This window comes from Anguilla anguilla, chromosome 2, assembly GCF_013347855.1.
Source record: "Anguilla anguilla isolate fAngAng1 chromosome 2, fAngAng1.pri, whole genome shotgun sequence".
NCBI lineage: Eukaryota > Metazoa > Chordata > Actinopteri > Anguilliformes > Anguillidae > Anguilla > Anguilla anguilla.
Window position 1 is genome coordinate 43,056,907 of NC_049202.1, and position 18,886 is coordinate 43,075,792.

General features: G+C 41.5%; 1 protein-coding gene across 1 annotated transcript; it reads right to left on the reverse strand.

Moving 5' to 3' along the window:
• Positions 1–1,869: 1,869 nt before the first annotated feature.
• nog2 (noggin 2) lies at positions 1,870–4,501 on the reverse strand. Its single transcript, XM_035405667.1, has one exon. It carries the CDS (start codon positions 3,178–3,180, stop codon positions 2,545–2,547), a length of 636 nt encoding a protein of 211 aa, XP_035261558.1. The 5' UTR covers positions 3,181–4,501; the 3' UTR covers positions 1,870–2,544.
• Positions 4,502–18,886: the final 14,385 nt, after the last annotated feature.

An 18,886-nucleotide genomic window follows, 5' to 3' on the forward strand; every position in this document is an offset into this window, starting at 1 on the left:
GTGGGTTGTATAGAGGCAGAACATAAAGTATAGAGGCATTCAAGGGCAAGGATATCGGTAATATAATGTTATTTTAAATGTATTAATCTTATCTAGTCACAGGGTATGATTTTCCACGTCTGCTATATACTGTGAGCCATTTTCTTAACACAGTTTATGAATAGATCTATGTATACAGCTTCATTGCTTACATCATGCGGTCACTTGTGTCTATTTAATGATTTGGTCAAATATATCTAGAGATCGATTAGATAACCAGTCAACTTTGCATAAAAGTATCCCGTATTCACACAACACAGAGAGCATAAAACAACCTTATTTTTAATCTACAGGCAGATTATTATTATTATCATTAAATAAATCAATGCAAACGACTTGAGTGGGAAAAAACGAATCAGGCGAGCGATACCGGATCAAACTGAAGCACATATAAATGGGGGATAAAGTTACTAGCCGACATTCGCTGCCAAGTCCTGCCAAGCATGCAGCTCGTCTAAAACCCGCCACGTGTTTGACGCCAACAGCCCAAGCAGGCTGGACACAGGCAATTGTTATGTGATTCCTCTCGGTTTGAGACTAAATCGTATTAGTTAGTTCTATATCATCGGCGACAGAAGCCTTTAATCTACCGTCGCCCTGTGGTGCGGTTAAAGAAATGTATAGCGTGTCGCCTCGAGAATCGTAATTAAATCCCTATAGATGAGGCTGGGATCAGCTTGTTCAAATAAATCGCCAAAAGGTTGAGAAGACTTTTCCTCGTCTCAGGTATCTGACCACTCCAGCAATATCCTGCGTCTTCACATGCTGCTGATAGTTATACGCCAGGCTGAACTTGAAAGGGTTACTGTGTTTCCCCGAGTGCTCCTTTCTGTTCAGTCGAGAGGGGGCGGCTGAGTGGCGCCTGGGAGTCAGAGCGAAGCTTCCAAAACCCCGAGACATCATCAGGCAATGCAGACAGCGAGGAAAGCGCCCCCTCCCCTATTGGCACGCTGCCTTTTCCTTAAAATCCCCCCGGTTTTTCTGTCATAAAATACCACCACACAGCAAGTGACGAAGCTAAGCACGACCACAGACGAGAGACCGTTTTTAAACCACACGCACGAAACGGAATGCGCTTTACTGTAACTGTCTTATAACGTTCACGCTGTCTTTGCTTCAACGACAGTAATCCATATATAAAGTAATATCAATGCTATACATTTTTATAAGAGAAATTAAAACAGTGCAAAAAAAAAAAAAAGTTTTTTCCCTCCATTCCAGAGACCAATTACTCACTTTTGCTTCTTAATATGTTGCTCTATTAACTTTTTCGATGTGCAGCTTTCCAAATTAAACTGGTGTGGTTACGTCGGTAAGCAGTTAGCCGTTGTTTTGTTAAATTATTTATTTTGCATTTGTTAATTCGAATACCGTCTTTGCAATTCTTGGCCTATCTGTTGTGACTGCAAAAACTTTGGACCGCGCGGATAGCGGCTGAACAACAATCCATGCTTCCTAGCTCAAACTCACTTCGCTGTCTCAGAGCTTGACACTGTTTAAAGTAACTGAGTCATATTTTACTACTATGTTAACACCTTTGGATCATAGAGATGTAAACTGCGTAGATACGCCAGGGTTGCTCAATGCGCTTTCCCGTCAATCACACAAAACGCCGCCCTTTCAGAATAGTTCTTGGCGTTTTCTTCCTATTACAAAACACAGTGGATCACACGTTTACTATGGATGCATTCTGTTTGCGTCAACTTTGGACACCTCCCCAAATCCATAGTATCTCCACACTTACCTTGATTTTAAGTAGCCCCTTGAATAACTGCTCTGGAACCCCCGCCCCCTGAACCAAACACACGTTAAGCAACTACCTTGACAGAAGTTACATGTTTAAAAGATAGACTTTATTGCTAAAACGTGTAACCATTACATTTACACTGATATGTTTCCTTTTATTTTAGAAATATTCAAGTAGACATCTCCCATAATTACTGGTATACTCTTCTATTTTCCTTATGTTCTATACTCACAATCGTTAAAATAATAAATAAATTGTACAGATTTGTTTTAACCTTTCTACAATACTATATGTATTCCAAAAGCCGAGTTCACGCCTTTATATATTTTTTAACCTCAACTTTTCCATTTTATTATTATTAATATTATTATACAAAAATCTAGGCAGCATTTTGCAGTGAAAGATCTTGATCAGTCAGCATTAATGTTCTGTTGAAAAAAGTAACTTCTTGGAGAAGTTGACGCATTCCATCTTCTTTTTTTCATAAAAAATAAAAGCCCTTCCTTTCGAAGTGCTTGCGTTCCCCCAAAACACGTTTTAGGGCTGAAATAAAATATGGTCCTGTTCATTAAAAAAAATAGCTGCATTTTTATCTTAAATATGTACAATGTTGGTATTTTTATTAAAATGCTATATATAAAAATAGATTCGCTATGGTGTCCTTCGATATCACACGATAGCCCATCTCTGTTCTGAAAGTTTACAGTGCAATAGAAACCGTATTCCAGTCCGTTTCCCCTCCCCCTTTCCATAGAAACTCAGCAAGAACACTTGCATTCTGAGATGATTGGGTACTGCACCGGTATCCACGTACAATATTTCTGTCTTAAAAATCCTTGGCAATACCACCGGAGGAAAGTCTTGGTGATTGACTTGATGGGCTTGCAAAACATCCCTTCTGGGAACGAACAAGAGCGCTCATTGAAGCAGTTGCCTTCCTTGATGTAGCGTGGCCAGAACCTCACTCCCAGGTCCTTCCAGGAGTACACTACCGGACAGTGCGTGTACGTCCACAGCCACTGCAGAAATTTCCTGCGCGCTTTTTTGCCAACTTTAACCCGTCTCCCGTAAGGAGTCTCGGAGAGGTCCAGCTTTTTTATTTCGTTGGGTATCGGCCCAGGCAGCCTCACTTGTGTCTCTTGGACGGACTGATTCACCGACACCGGGGAGCCGATGGACATGAAATTGGGATCAAAATAGCTGCCGAGTTTTTTCCTCAGAGTCCTCTCGACAAGGTCCTGTTCGCGTGGATCATACTCCGGGTCAGGGTCCTCTTTGAGATCAGGCACCGGGAGGTGTTCGCTGGGCGAAGGGCGCAGCCGAAGAAAATGTTGAGAAACACCAAGGTGTATGGACACGAAAACGTACACGAGAAGCGCCTGAGAAAATCCCATATTTATGTTGTGTTACTACTATTGTATTCAGGTATTTCACAATGGTTATGCACTTTGAAACTGGGCGCTCGGGAGGTTCATAAATAGTTGACGTTAAAGCACAGGCAAGAGGACACTTTTAATAGACCAGGTCGGGTTTGAATGACATGGAGCAGAAGGCTGTCTTTTTGGGGATCACCAGATCTGCTTCTCAATGCTTCCAATTTTTTTTCTCACTATTGGTATACCTTCTCTCATTGAGACATTAGTCCTCCCAGGACTGCAATTTGTCTTGAAACGTCCCTCTTTCACTCTCTCGTTTTCCTTAACTTTTTACTATTTTCTCCAAAATTCACATCGGTTTTCTGGTGGTCGTCATGGTAACCGAGGCACTCAACGCCACGACAAATTGTCTAGACTAGATGACAGGAGCTGGCGCGAGAGTATAGCCTGGAATGAAGTGTTCTATAGGTCCGTGTTTCCCAGAAAGAACAGATCCAAAAATGTTCGAAAGAGGGGCACAAAACAGTTTTTAAATATGTCTGCAATGTCACAACCCGGGGACAAAGGCTGTCTCGGACAATTTTAGTTTTACGCACTGCGTTTAAACAGGGATTTGACAGTTCAAGTTTGATGGGTTCCAAACTAAACAGCAAACTCCATGAGCTGAAAGACAAACTTTTAGCAGCGTTTGTTTAATTTTTGAAGCACCAGTGAGATATTCCAAAAGTTCTTTTTTGTATTATTTTTTCCACCTTTAATTATCCCAGTAACGGCATCAGGAACTACGCTCTCTTGGCATTTTCAAATGTTCCCATAAAATCGCTGGGAGAATCTATCACAACTCCATGTCTCAGTCAAACAGGAAAACACGGTCCACAATCTTTGTTTTTCTCCCCCAATGACAGTCACTGCAGTATATTCCACGAAGATGCAGTATAACGAACGCAAGAAAGCATGAAACTTTTCAAACCTGCTGGTTTGCCTTCCACTGACGTTTCTTCAGTTACAAACTCACATGCACACAATCCATTTTAGGCGCGAGTTGTTACGTTTCACTTGAGTTCATTCAAATATTTGTCCCTTTTCTTCTGGATGACACCGTGCTTCCCCTTCTTTACTTCTTCCAAGAAGTTGCAAATTGTGCTAGCGGTGCATGGCCAGGCTGCAATACGAATTGAGGAGTCTGTGGTCGATCAGTATTTATGCCAATCCCAGGGGGAATCTAGATCCTTGATAGCTGGTACAGTAGCTCCAGTTTTAAGAGGTTCGAGATACTTGGCTCTGAAGGTTGGTTTGCTTAGGCACACTGTGTGTTGGTGTGTGTCTGTTGTGAGCAGAGCAGAGCTCTATCCCAAGTTAAATATCCCCCTCCGATGGTACAAAGTGTCAGTGGGTCCTGCCCACTCCTGTCACTTTCACTATGATTGACAGCCCCTCTCTTTCCCCCTCCCCTTTACAAAAAGAAAAAAAAATCGCCCACAATTACTGTGATTCCACTGGGTCCTAAAGGCACCGATGTATGAACTATAGGCTACCGGAGGCAATGGCGTTTAAATTTCTTCAGTTATCCACTGCATTAAATATAACTCTGTTTGATTCTCAGACGTTTGTCTAGCCATTTCCTTTACCCACCCCCTATTTTTCCCTCTTTGCTTGCAGACCGCTGCACTGACGAATATCTGGCTACACACTGACACACTTGAGAGGTAATAGGTTCAATACGGCGTCGTTTTATTCTTAATTGAACCACTTAAGTGTTTCCTAATTTATAGCATTCCCAGGAGATAGATGGCTAACATACTGGCTAAGTACCGTGTTCGGAGGTCCACATTAAGCAGCCATAACATTCAGCCTTTGTTTCAGCTGAGACTTTCCAATGAGAGGAACCCGCAGCTTGAACCTTGGGGTCACAAAATAAGTGTGCAATTAATACTATAAATGGGCATACACAACTAAATGTAACCTTCCCAAGATATATTCATTATCATGCTTTACTATATTGTATTCGTAATTATCATAGCCTACATAACGTTTTCCAAAAATGAAAATATAGGATATGGAATATTAATAAAAGGTACGATGTCATGTAAACGATCAAAACCAAATTCTGTTGGATTAATAAGTAGCGTTAGTAGCCTAGGCCGGCTACACAGAAAGAAATGTTCAGTTTAGTGTGCTAGGAACAACCTCGTATTCTCTGTTGCAATTATAAAGGCAATCTCGCTTTGTGATTTTGGTTCTGAAAAATACCAAAGCGAATAACACATCTATTTTATATATTTGAAGAAATTTCCTTTTAGACCGGAAATAAGCTACTGATGCCTGGTAAGTCCTCACAATCTTTCAACTGGGCCAAATTGCAATACCACATTTATGTCAAATGCTAACATTTGTTATAATTAGCGTAATGTTCATACAGCTATTGCACACAGATAACCATCGCCTATTCAAGGAAAGTCACCAAATGCATTTGAATTCTGTTCTCTTTTTTAGGTTTCTCAAAAGCGTAAACGACCGTGCACGGACTTGTGTGTGGCATTTTAACATACTTTCTCATTGAATCTATAGTTGTCGCTTATATGTTTAAACGTAGATTAAATTGGGAATGAATACTTTTTCTAAATTGTCAAAGTTGATTGAGCGGATGATGGCTTTGCGTCGCGGTGCACCAACACCGCTAGAGGGCATTGTTCCAGCGCAAGGGAGTCATTTTGAACAGAATATTAGAGATTATTTTTACTCAGATCAGTGCCACTTCGCTCCAGTGCTCACTAGTGTACCAAACTGCTTGAACTCACAGCAGAGGCTCAAAAATGGATGCGTTTAGCTTGCATCTTCTAAAACTAGCCAAACTCTAATCTGTCTTTTACTTACTCTGGTCAATACACAACTGTGCAAAACAAATTACTCTTGCGTCTTTAATGCGCGATAGTTTTCCATGCATTAAAGAATGCATTATATACATTTAATTGGATTCTGTTTTACACTTTCATGAATAGTTCAAGGTCCCGAAACAGGATCATTTAAAAATCCTAAATCTGTTTTGCATATTGACCATTACTTATTTTCTAAATCTTACCACGTTATTTTCTATTCGAGGAAAATACACAAGGTTAGATATCACGATGAGAAAATGTAAACAATTCCGGGACAAAAAGTACCCATATACAATTATTTAGAAATATAGTGATATGCGTCCTCAGTAGGCTATTCAGTAAGACTGGAGCCGGCAAATGTTTTAGTTATGAATAAAAGCAGTTGTTCTCGTAATTGCTGAAAACAGAGTAAAATTACTGAAACAAATCGAAACAGTAATTAAAAATGATAGAATACGAACCAACAATAAATGGTTGTAACATCATAATAACAGTGATTTAGGGTACGGGGCTCCACACTGGATGCTCAGTCTACAACCTGGTAATAAAACCAGCAATTTGTGTGGGATTGGTTCTCTAAAAAGAGCCCAAATACAAACACCTTATTAGAAACGTCTATGAGAACTCATTGGTCATTAACATCGTATGTTGGCTAAATTTTGACGAGTTCCTCACATACGCAGAGACTGCATGTCCAAATAAATAAATAAATGCCTTTTTTCCTGTTACACAGTTAAACGTTCAGTGTTAAATCAACTCTTAAAGAGTACATACTGTGGGCTATGGTCCCTTGTGGACTCAGTTAGAATTGAATGAACACTGGATATTTTGCCGTGCAGAGCTATGTGTATCAACACTAATACTTTTAATACTGTAGGGAGAAATTGCATCTGTTATTATTATTTACTATTCACAAATATATTATTATTATTTACTATTCACTGAATCTTACATAAAAATAATATCTTACACGAATATGCAGAACATTGGTGGTATGGAAAAGGCACTATTTATCTCTTTTAAAAATACATGCTTCTGCCCGTTTCTCTTGCAATTTTGAGTGTGCAACTGTATTCTGGAACCACCATTGCTGCACCCTCAGCTATGAATTTGGGAGAGAGCAGACAAGCTTGTCGAGGGTGCTGGTGCCTGGTGTGGCATCCAGGCCCAGTATTAACATCCTATCCTGCAGATTCTGACAACCACAGTTGGCCATGGCATAGTCCAGATTCGATACCAGAGTGTGACCCATCCTTGCACTACAACAGTGCCTTTCCAAGATGAGCCACCCAGCACCCCCTTGCTTCCTCTTTTTCTATAACACACAAACGTCTTTATGAGGAGAAAATTCTGAAGAGATTTAAACAGTGTATATAAATGTTTTTTTTGTTTTTTTTTGGGGGGGGGGGACAAAAACATTGGCACAAGCACTCAATCAGACCTTCATTAAATTCTGCAGACACAAGTGAAGAATGCACATTTTGGTCATGCACATACGGACCATATTTCCTTGAGATGACGATGAAGAAACACATTAATGAAAGTTTATTTTTTTAATATCAATAATTTGGTACACATATTTTTTATTAATTATATTTAACATATGTATAGGTAGTGTATGCTGTATGTATTTGAAAAAATTGGCTTTTTATATAAAAATGTTTTTGTTTATATATTATATCTTTTTATAGCGTAGTATGGCTAAAATGACCAACAGCAATGAGAAAAAGTTAAATCAACACAGCAGGAAATTCATAAATGTGTGTAACACTACCTGAAAACATCATACAGGTGGGAAACACAGACATAAATTGTGCGGATCATCTACCTGTATCATATCAATAATGGTAATGTTACAGAAGGAGATTTTTTGTGTAGCTGTGATAACTTGCATTGAATTTTGTGTTTTTACATGAGTTCACAGGGTACAGAAGTAATTTAAATTATATCAGCAGGAAACTGAAAAGTGGCAAACTCCCAGTGCTGTATTGGTAAGGGCTATACCACAGAGCTGTATTGGTAAGGGCTATACCACAAAGCTGTATTGGTAAGGGCTATACCACAGAGCTGTATTGGTAAGGTATATACCACAGTGCTGTATTGGTAAGGGCTATACCACAGTGCTGGTAAGGGCTATACCACAGAGCTGTATTGGTAAGGGCTACACCACAGAGCTGTATTGGTAAGGGCTATACCACAGTGCTGTATTGGTAAGGGCTATACCACAGTGCTGTATTGGTAAGGGCTATACCACAGTGCTGTATTGGTAAGGGCTATACCACAGAGCTGTATTGGTAAGGGCTATACCACATTGGCAGGTAGCATACCTACTATCTCACTTCCTGGTGACAAAGAGAGATAACTGCACAGCTTAACACTTCCTATCAGATAAGTGATGTCAGGTCAGGTAGTCCTAAAGCAGTTAGGCCACACATTGTCCTCAGAAGAGCCCCTTAATCTGCGGCCAATCGGACTTTCTAATCATCATAATGGCAATTACAGCCAGGCTTCATAAAAACATCATGAGCTAAGATAAGCAACATTGTCAGTTTCCTTTCCAATTAAAAGTTCAAGCAGAGTTTGCTACTGGAAAAAAAAATACTAAGTCAGCAACAACAAACTTGGAAAATGTATTCATTTTAAATATGCGGGGGAAGAGGCGTGGATGAGTGCCCGCGACTGGCCAAAAAAGAAATGCTGATTTACAGTTTTAGTATGTCGGGCTTTCCAGAAAAAGGTTAAGGCAACTTAGTAACTCATAATTAATATTAGAAATCTGATATAATGTGCTGAAGTCTACACTTCAATCCATTAAGTGGAAAATATGTATTTCTGAGTTTTGTACGACCCTTAAACTGAGGAAGTCTAAAATAGAAAGATAAACATTTTCTCCTTTGGGATATGAAAGTGCAAAGAGAAGATGGATACTGGAATAAATACTTACATGAATGACAAGAATCAGACTATCACACAGTGGTCAGGTCTGGGATAGCCTTTTGTGGCAGCCTCGAATAACAGTGTCCTATTTTGAATCTGCATTTGTTTTTAATTTAGACTTTTTAGTCAAAATGAACAGTTTGGTGATTTAAATTTTGTTATTTTTGAAGTTTTTATAAAAAAGGAGCACATTCACAGATTTTATAGTTGAAGTTAAGAAAGAAGGTAAGTTGAATCCATAAGAATGTGATATGCCATGTAGCAGGGTCAACGTGCTTTGGTTTGGAGCTGCACTGATGGCCTGGTTTCTCTTTGTGTCATTGTGCTCGGTTTGCTTGGAGATGTATGGGGAACTTCTTTTAGAGACATGGTTGCACTTGGGTGCACTTGGGTGTGAATTCAACTGAAAAAAGATGACTGCAGAGGAGTCTCAGGCTGTTTAGTGAACTTGGTATGCATTCTAAAAAAGAATTGCAGTGTGAAAGAAAATTATATTAAATTTAAACAGGCAACAATCTCCAAAAACAAAAATAATAATTAAAAAACATTCATATTTTCTGTTTACAAATAGTTTCAAGCATGCGTAGTGTGAAAGTGCCCTTAGTCTAACTGGCATACAGGCTCAAGTACCAAGATAAATCAAATGAGTAAAATGATAAGATAAAGTCTGTTGACTTCAGGTTTTCCTGAGATAAGGCAATGCTTTTTCACATGGAAAAAAAAAAGATTCTTCCATCATGTTCCTCTCACCAGTAGCCTAGTGGCTTCAGTACATCTTTAGAGTGGTCACTGGAGCTCTGGATCCTTCACTGCCCCCAGGCTTCAGACCATCAAGCCAGTCACCTGGGGTAATACCAACGGAGTGAGGAAAACAGATGTCGAGACATATGTATCCAGATTAAGTTTTGTTGTTGTCCACAAATTGGGAGTTATAGGTAAAGATCATGGTTAAGGAAGGCCGAAGAAATCTGTGGGAGTGTCCGTATGTGCAGTCGTGTCACTGTGTACTGAAAGAGCAGATATCAGAACATGGACACAAGGCTGCCGAGCCACAAGGGTCAACATGCATGAGAGGGCTGAGTTCATATGATTGAACAGTAACGCAGGGCAAAGGCAGTGAGGTCACTCTGAAGTGACAAACTTCCATTGGAAAATCTAGAACTTTTTATGGAGTATAAACGCCTCAGAGCATCAGTGAGGGAAGGAGTGAGGGACTGAGAGTGCCATAGGAGGGGAGGGAAAAGCGGAGATATAAATGAGAAGCAGGAGAATAGGAGAGGGAGGAATAATGAAAGAAAGAGCGAGCAAAGGCATTGCCGTTTACTTCACACCTAGACCAGAGCTGTCCAAATACCATTGGGAACGTCATCCGGTTAGCAGGACATCATCCAGTTAGCAGCCGTGCTCTTTAAGTTGAGTTTCTTTGCTTTCGTAATTAATGCACTCAGTAGGGAATCGACTCCAGTGGGGATGAAAGAGCATGTGACGTGCACACTTGTAAACGTGTAAACAATAGCACTGGGCCTCAGTCACTTATTCCCTGATAAAGCTTATTTCCCCAATATGTTTCTTGTTTCTGGCCAAATATTTAATGTCCAGCTACATTTCTGTATAACAGATATCACCACAAAAGTTGTTTGCAAGAGTTATCAAACTATATCATAATATTTGGATGCTTGGTTATTGGGTGTGGACTGGATCAAGAATTCAGTTTTGGGTTTAGCAACATTTTTTATATTTGGCCAGTTACTATAGATTTAGTGAGTTGAAATCTAATGTTATAGCTTTAAAAAGTAACATTGTGTGTTGTAAGGTATGATCCAACATTCAGGGACTGCTATTTTTAGGTTCTTGGCTAGAACTACAGAAAATGCTATCAAGTACAGGGTGCAAACATGTCCCCAGTGAAAGAGGATCATTTGGGTAAATTGATACACTATTTATGCACCACAGCTTGATAGCCAGTGGAGGGAACCACTGAAATGATCGATGGCAATGGCAATGGAAATGGTGTTGCTGGCCTTCGTACAGAAATGCCACAGACCGTCCAGACTCAGTAAAGGGCTATAAGTCAAAGAACAATGCTGGACATGCAAAAGTGCACAATCTGAAAAGCATGAGTACACAACCTCTCCTTACTGCAGAGTGTGTCAAATTCAAATAATTGAGATGACTGCCTGCCAGGGTGAACAATTCCATATCACATTTCATCATTCCCTGATTAAAAAAAAAAAATGCCTGACATGTACAAGGGAATGATGAAACAAAATTAAAGACATCGCCTGCCAATTGCATGACCATTTACATGTGTTTACACTGCACCACCTTACATCACCACGATTACACATCGGACTGGTAACAGATACAATTACAGATGGGAAGGTTTATACTGAGGCTTTTGGCAGCATGCACACTGTAGAATACTTTGCAGATTTGTAACTGAATGAGATATTTTAAGGTTCAGAGGGGGTCAATTTTCACTGCTCTGCTGGTCAGCATCTTCATTTTTAGATCCAGTATTCAGGCAGAAAAAAATCCACGTTGATTCGCTGCATTTTTTGTTACTGCTTTTGACATTACTTGACTACAATCCCAGTTCATTTTCTCTCAATTTAGAATTGTGAATCATATACAAAGGTAATACGTCAATTGAGCATAGCACAGCTAACATGCATGCATTATCTACTATTCATCAGACCATCTTCCACTTCCTTTCACTCTACAGTCCACCAACTGAGTTGTGCCGATGTCTAATTGGAGGAATACACTTCATGCACAGCTAGGGTCATGCTGGATTAGTCAGGGACATCTTTGCCCACTGAAACCCTTCCTCTATGGGCACAGCTATGGGCTAACTATGCCTCACACTTCATGGTCAGTGTCCACAATGTTGGTGCTGGCAGAGTCTATGGGATGCATCATTACAATACAGTGTTAGATTGCAGTACCTTTATATACAGTTTGGTGGTTTTTAATGGTGCACCAGCTATCAGCATATGCCCCTTTAAAAATTGAGATTTCCTTGGCATTTTGTTGACCAAATGTCCTGATAAAATGGGATCAGTCATGATTACCAAGTGATTGCCCTGTGTCCTCTAGGATGAACAGCCCTGATTACTAAGCGATTTCCCCGTGTCCTGTAGGATGAACAGACCTGATTACCAAGCGATTGCCCTGTGTCCTGTAGGATGAACAGACCTGATTACCAAGTGATTTCCCTATGTCCTGTAGGATGAACAGACCTGATTACCAAGCGATTGCCCTGTGTCCTGTAGGATGAACAGTCATGATGTTGTCTGTCCTAATAAAACAGACTGAAAGGAAATTGCCCGCTTCTGAAAATCGACAACAACAAAAACCTGATAGCATAATTTCGTCAATTGACATCTCAGTGCATCTCAGGTGGCTGTTCATTCATTCATTCATGTATGCATTTACTTTTTCACACTTTTTTCTGTCTCACTGTGCAGACAGCTATGTAGTTTTCGCAGGGTAAACACCATGTTTAGTTTGAGAGTGAAAGGTGAGGCGAAGTCACAAAGAAACCTGAGAGACTGTAAGAGCCAAAATGAGGAATAACACTCCTCATGGATCGGTGTTTCGGACAACTGACTCTAAGCTCTTTGTGAAGACTGCAAATAAAACACTTGAGTGTGTCCCATGAGGGAGGCAGACATAAAACACCACTCTGATGGGAAACACCAGAAAAGCCAGAGAACAAACACCAGAAACTAAACGAGTCTTTCAACAGTCCAGTTCAATGAGCCACTGAGCTCACTGAAGTTTATCACTGTGTAAGGGCATCAGCAGGCCTGTCTTTTCAGGAAATAGTAACACACTGATATTTGCAGGACACTAACACCATAGTCCACTCCCACAGAGCCCAAGATTTAGTCTTGTCAACTGGCTACCAAAAGTTTGCTGCAATGAAATGTCCAGCCAGAATGACTGCATCTAGACTGCATCTGTTATTATCTGTACGGATCAAATAACCCAATAAGCCCTCTCATGCTATTGTGCAAGACTAAGTTTAAGGGTTTGGTAATGTAAGCATGAAGACGGACAGTGACACACAGAAGATCTAACCATGATGCCGTCTATTTTCTAACATGTTATTTGGCTAACATGTCCATCAATGACAAATGCTAGTCATTACAAAAATTGACATAAATATGAACACAAAACACTGGGCATTTTGGTTTTCTGTTCTTGTTACTTTACTTTTACTAATCAACCCCATTTAAAGTTTTTCTGTCAATTACTCATTTGATCATTTAAATGTCAAAGGTAAAGCTGCAATGAAAAAATAGTCTGCATTGCCCAAAACCATATGAGATATGAGGGCCAACTGAGACTTTCACCATTGTTTAAGAAGCATCTGCTCTACTGCAGACTCCATCACAGACTAGTCACTGTCACGCTTTTTAGAAATCATAAATTGCACTTAACGTAAGTGGGACCCAAGGGTGACATTTATTAACTGCTTTATTCCAGCGGACATATTGTACATCTGATCACCTCACCTTTGTAGTGCTGAGATCACTCTTCAAACACACTAGGACATTTTCCCTTACGAACTTAAGGAAAAAGGGCAACAGACTTCATCTACATTGCCAGTATATGTGAAAGAAATGCTACATTGACAATGTTATTAGTAACACCAAACACACGCATAGTTGCTTTGAAAAGTCAGCCAGCAAACTGAGTCATCATTTTCTTTCAGTCTAACATTTATTATGCATGTCTACTCTGCAAATGCAGTAGAACCTTGGAGATAAGAATGCATCAGCAATGGAGACTGTTTTAAACACTGAATTATTCATAACTTTCCAGTGACTAGTTGTCTTTGGTATCTTTTGCAAACTTAGATTTGTTTTCCTCGCCCTTCTTTAAATTGCATTTTCACATTAAATTATTTAGCAAAAGTGCTGAGAGAAGCCAAGTGTCTTATTCTGATACTACTGTATTTAGAGTTTTTTTTAACCAATGTAAAGTGAGCCTTGTTTACATTTAGTGCTTGTGTTTTCCATTGGTGATAATGAAGAGCTTGATAGGGCAGTGTCGCGTATGCTCCATCTGGCTTCATAGCCTTTTGGTGACCGGTCTGTCCATAAGCTGGACCTTCATACCTCTGAGGTTCTACTGTAATATGACAACTTGACTATCAGCTAAGGGTTGCTTGAAAAAAAGTCTGAAGATAAATCCAAAGTTCTGAACCCAGAACAACTCCCTGAGGTGGTGACACAAGTCATTACAGAATGACGCCTAGGTCAATGTGCACTCATCTTTATTCTCCTTAAGAAAAAAGTGAAATCTCTGAATTATTTGCTGAAGAGTTGTTTTATTACACTTTTGTATTCACAAATGGCCCAGAAATGTATTTAAACAATTCTTGCAACCCCCCCCCCCCCCCCAAAAAAAAAAAAACATTGCCTGTATCATGATTTCCTTGTTTTCCCCCTTGGCTAAATGCCAGGTTTTCAGTGGGCGGGGTTAGCTGGGTACAATGTACATCACCAAAACGCTAAGACCAGTGAAATCCTTTCTACTTGCAATATGTAAATGATGCTCTTGCTACGTTTGCACAGGCAAACTAAGTTGGAAATGCATCTCTGGATGCAGAAAAACAAATAAATATTCTCTCTTCCAAAAAATGAAGAGACCCACAAGAAATGGGTTTCATTTCTGGAGGCCCAAGGGCACTGCAATATCGCAATAACCCGAACAGTTAATATTTGTAGTGCCCATTTTCGCAAGGAGGACTTCACCAACTATCTACAAAAATAATGTGGCTTTGCTAAAAAGCCTGTGCTGGTGCATGGCACTGCGCTTTCCCTTCCTTCCCCTCCCTCCAAACTGTTTCTGCTGGCAACACTGCTGTTTGTCACAGAACAGAAGCATGATGGATAATTAAGTAGCCCTACTATTAGCTAGCAATAATTCAATTCCTTAAAGCTTAAATAAGTGGAATCAAAGCCTTTCTTTATTTGGGTGTAATGTGCAGAGTTTGCTGTCAAGTATAATATTAGTCTACAGTAGCTCAGTGCTACAGTGTTATTACACATTCAACGATCTGCAGGTTTAACTACGCGATGGAAAAGCCCAGCTTACGTCGCTTTCTTTGGTGTTATCTGGTAGTCTAATGTTACAGCACGGGACAGCCTGCTCTAACCTAGCGGCGAGGAATGGTTCACATGTCTTATGGCATGTTTTACACACATGAATATTGAGTGCAGGATACACGCCCACCCTGTCCTTCTGCTGATGTGTTAAGTGTTTATTACAATTTCATTGTTATGATTCTGTTTAAAAACTTGAAATAAATACCAAGAACACAATTAATGGTCACTTCTGGGGAATATAACCACAGTTTGAATCCAGTTCCCTGGACCTTTAAGATGAGAGATAAAAAAAAACCAAAATGAGAGATGAAAAGATACACAAGAATAGAAGGCGAGGTTTCACAGTTAATATTGTCATTTGTTGTTGTTGCATTATTAGAATCTTCTTCTTTCCTTATTAACTTGGCAATGTGCGCATTGTATTGAATGCCAAAAATATTTTCTTGAGAGAGAGAGAGAAAGAAAGAGAGAGAGAGACAGAGAGAAAGAGTGAGGGAAAGAGGGGGTGAGAGAGAGAGAGAGAGAAGGAGGGGGGAGAGAGTGAGAGAATGGCGTGGAGGTGGGAGCAGAATCAATGGAGCCAGGCAGCAGTGTAGAAAAGACCCTGTGGCCCGCTCAGACTGTGAGGACTGGAGCTGTAATTAGTCGTGTCATTAGCATGATAATAAAACAATGGCTGCTCTCTCACAGGAGGAGAGGGAGACACAATTCTTCCGAGTTGTACAGCTTGTCTCCTCCACTTTCATATGACACATTTTGTACCATAAAATAGTGCTTTTCACTCCTCACCCCGGCCCTTTTCCCAGACCACCCCCCCACTGAAACAGCAGCTGTTTATCATGGAGCCGAGCGAGGGGCGCCTACTTCGCTGCAAAACCAGGTGCCACGAAGCCAAAGTTCAACAGTGGCACCACGACTGGAGCTAAGGAAAAAAAGGCAGCGACGCAAGTTTTATTATTTGGCTCATGGAGGTCAGGTTAGTGAACCTCATGCATTGTAATCGCATTTTTAGGCAGACCGCGTGGCCGTCGGCACCAGCCACCGAGACCAATCCCAAGCCCGCTATCAGATCTCTCCGTTTCCCAAAGCTAGTGTGCATTTCCATCAAAAGGCTCCTTTTAAAATTAAGCTAGCATGCTCTAAATGACATCAATTCATAGAAATCCATCATGCGCCAGCCTGTACTTCCCTTACAAGCAATATAGTGATACCGCGGCAACCATTTCAGTCATTTGAATTATAAGGGAATTGGGTATCATCTTCTAGACTACAGAAGATGAGAAAACATTATTAGTTAAATTTTATATTTCAGGAATACCCTTCGGGAACCAAGTCCTCTTTAAATAGTATATCCTTATCAGGAGTACACTACACACTATACTGTATGGAGAGAAAAGCACTAGCGTTCCACACCTGATTCATCCACACAAACGACCCATCTGCCCCCTCAAAGCAGAATCCCGCATCTGCCGAGCCAGTACAGCAGATCTGTTTGAGCTGCTGTTTGGCAACAGAGCGCCTCCGTTTCTGACTGTATAATACACCAGCGAGACGCCGGTTCCAGCCAGGTCAGATACGTCTGCTCGGTCGTAGTGTATTTGTTCAATTTTCTGTGACGTTTATTACATTTTTCCACCTGTTTGTTATTTTGGCGCACCTGGGAACGGCTAACTTAAACAGAATCTTAAATACGGGCGCGTGAGCCAGAAAACCTCACACTTTCCGACTCACCCCAGTGACCGCTGTTGATAAACCCATCTTACAAGCATTCCTGGATAGGCAAGGTGCTGAAAATGGGGGCGGGGGGCGGGAATAGCAGGGGTCCCCGGCGGTGCCGGAGGCTGAGACAGGGACGGGGTGGGGGGGCGGGAGGGGCGGGTCAGCCTGACCAGGCCTAGCAGCCTCCCGCTGGGTGAAGGCCACCGCCCGCCACCTTCCATTGTCCGTAGCCTAAAGAGAGGGGCCAGCCCCTCACTGGGAACCACCCTCCCTCCAGCCAGACACACAGAATAGCTAATTAAGACAACCCCTCCCCTCCTCGCCCCTCCAGAGGGGGTAGAAATAATAGTCTTTTTAAAGTATCCTGTGGGCTTGGCCAAAGTGGATGACATCATGTTTCTGGACAACTGGACGTGCGAAAACTGGGACTGATGGCGGATGTGGAGATCATGAAAAAAAACCTGATGAATGTATAATTTTCAGAACTTGCTTGAGTTTCCAGAGCAAGTTAGCTAAGGTCACTGGACAAGAAAGAAAGTGTGGCTCAGATTATCATGCTAAAGCAAGGAAAAGGAAAAGCCAAGTTGAATATGACAGAATCTTGCAGGTATAAAAGGCGAGACAGCTCTAACTATGAACATTAAACTACATTCATTTAGCAGAGTATCTAATCCAGGGCAATTTACAATGCAAGAGAATATCTCAGTTATATGAGCACCAGTACCAGACCTGATTAACAACATTTAACAACAACACGACCATTCCGAATGTACATGGAACATCATGAAAACACTAAATGCCCTACAACCAAAATACAGATCTTGAATGCATACAGATAATCAATAAGCCATAAAAACCATAAATACCATACGGTGGTGAGAATGACTGAGGAGACTAGATGTAGCCTGAAGAGACTACAGATGGGTTATTCTGCCAGCGTGTTTACTTACGTGACAAATATTACTCATGGTTTAAAAACTACAATTCCACACAAACCCTAAAGAACCTGGATGAACGTCTGTATTTTGTGAGGAAAGCGTCGACTGGCCCGGGCTGAAGCGCTCCCGAACCTGCCCGCCCTCTCCCCTGTTCCTGCCCTACCTGAGCGCCGAGCAGCACCGGCCCCGCGGCTAACTGCGTGAGACGCGCCACAAAGGGCTGAGGACAGCGCAGAGAGGGGCGGAAGGGGATTGGGGAGGGGGGGCGGCCGGGTTCGAGCGGGTGGCGGTACGCTGTGGAATGGCTAATTAAATAATGCAATAAAACCTGCTCCGTTTAATAAAGGTGGAGAGGCCGTGGGGCACGGAGAGGGGGTGGGGGGAGGGGGGGGGTGGCAAAAATTGGCCTTGTACAACAAGCGGACTTAGCTCTTTGGTCCTGCAGCAATCTTTCACGCTTCCTTAAGCTTCAATAAGGCGCACGGCGAGGGATCATTAGGGGGAGGCCGGGCCGCAGATAGACCCGATTCCCTGTGGCTGTGAGAGGAGTGGAGCTCCATACAAGGGCCTGCTTTCCAAAGCACAGGAGCTTACTGGCCCGGGGAAGCCCGCAGCACCAGAGCCAGACTGGCTGTCTGTTATGACCAATAGAATTATGGGGAATATAGAGGGGAGGAGGGGGGGGGGGGGTGGGGGGTGGAAAGAGAAAAGGGAGCTCAGGGCAGAATGGGGAGGGGAGCAGGGGCTGCCACCACTGCATCATCTAAAACAAAAACTGTCACCGGGAACAAATACACCGACCGTGTTGCTTTTTCCTTCCCCCCCCCCCAAAACTTCCTGTCTTTTTTGTTGAGGAAAAAATAGAGCGAGTTAGCTCGGGACAATGAAAGCAGTAAAGGAATTCTACCTTTTTTGTTGTTAAAAGATCTACTTCCCAACACGCTGGCATGCCGCGCCCCTCCTCCACTAAACCCCCTGCCTTAAATCAACAGAAAGCCTTCAGACATTTTGTAGCACTATTCATATGGCGAGAGAACAGAGGCCAATTATATGAAATAAGAAGAGTGAATGAAAGAAAGGCTTCTTTTAAAAGCTAATCTGGAGAGAACACACATCTTTTTGAGCATGCACT

Bases quoted from the DNA above. Each gene is read 5' to 3' on its own strand.
- nog2 (XM_035405667.1), bottom strand. From the start codon at position 3,180: ATGGGATTTTCTCAGGCGCTTCTCGTGTACGTTTTCGTGTCCATACAC.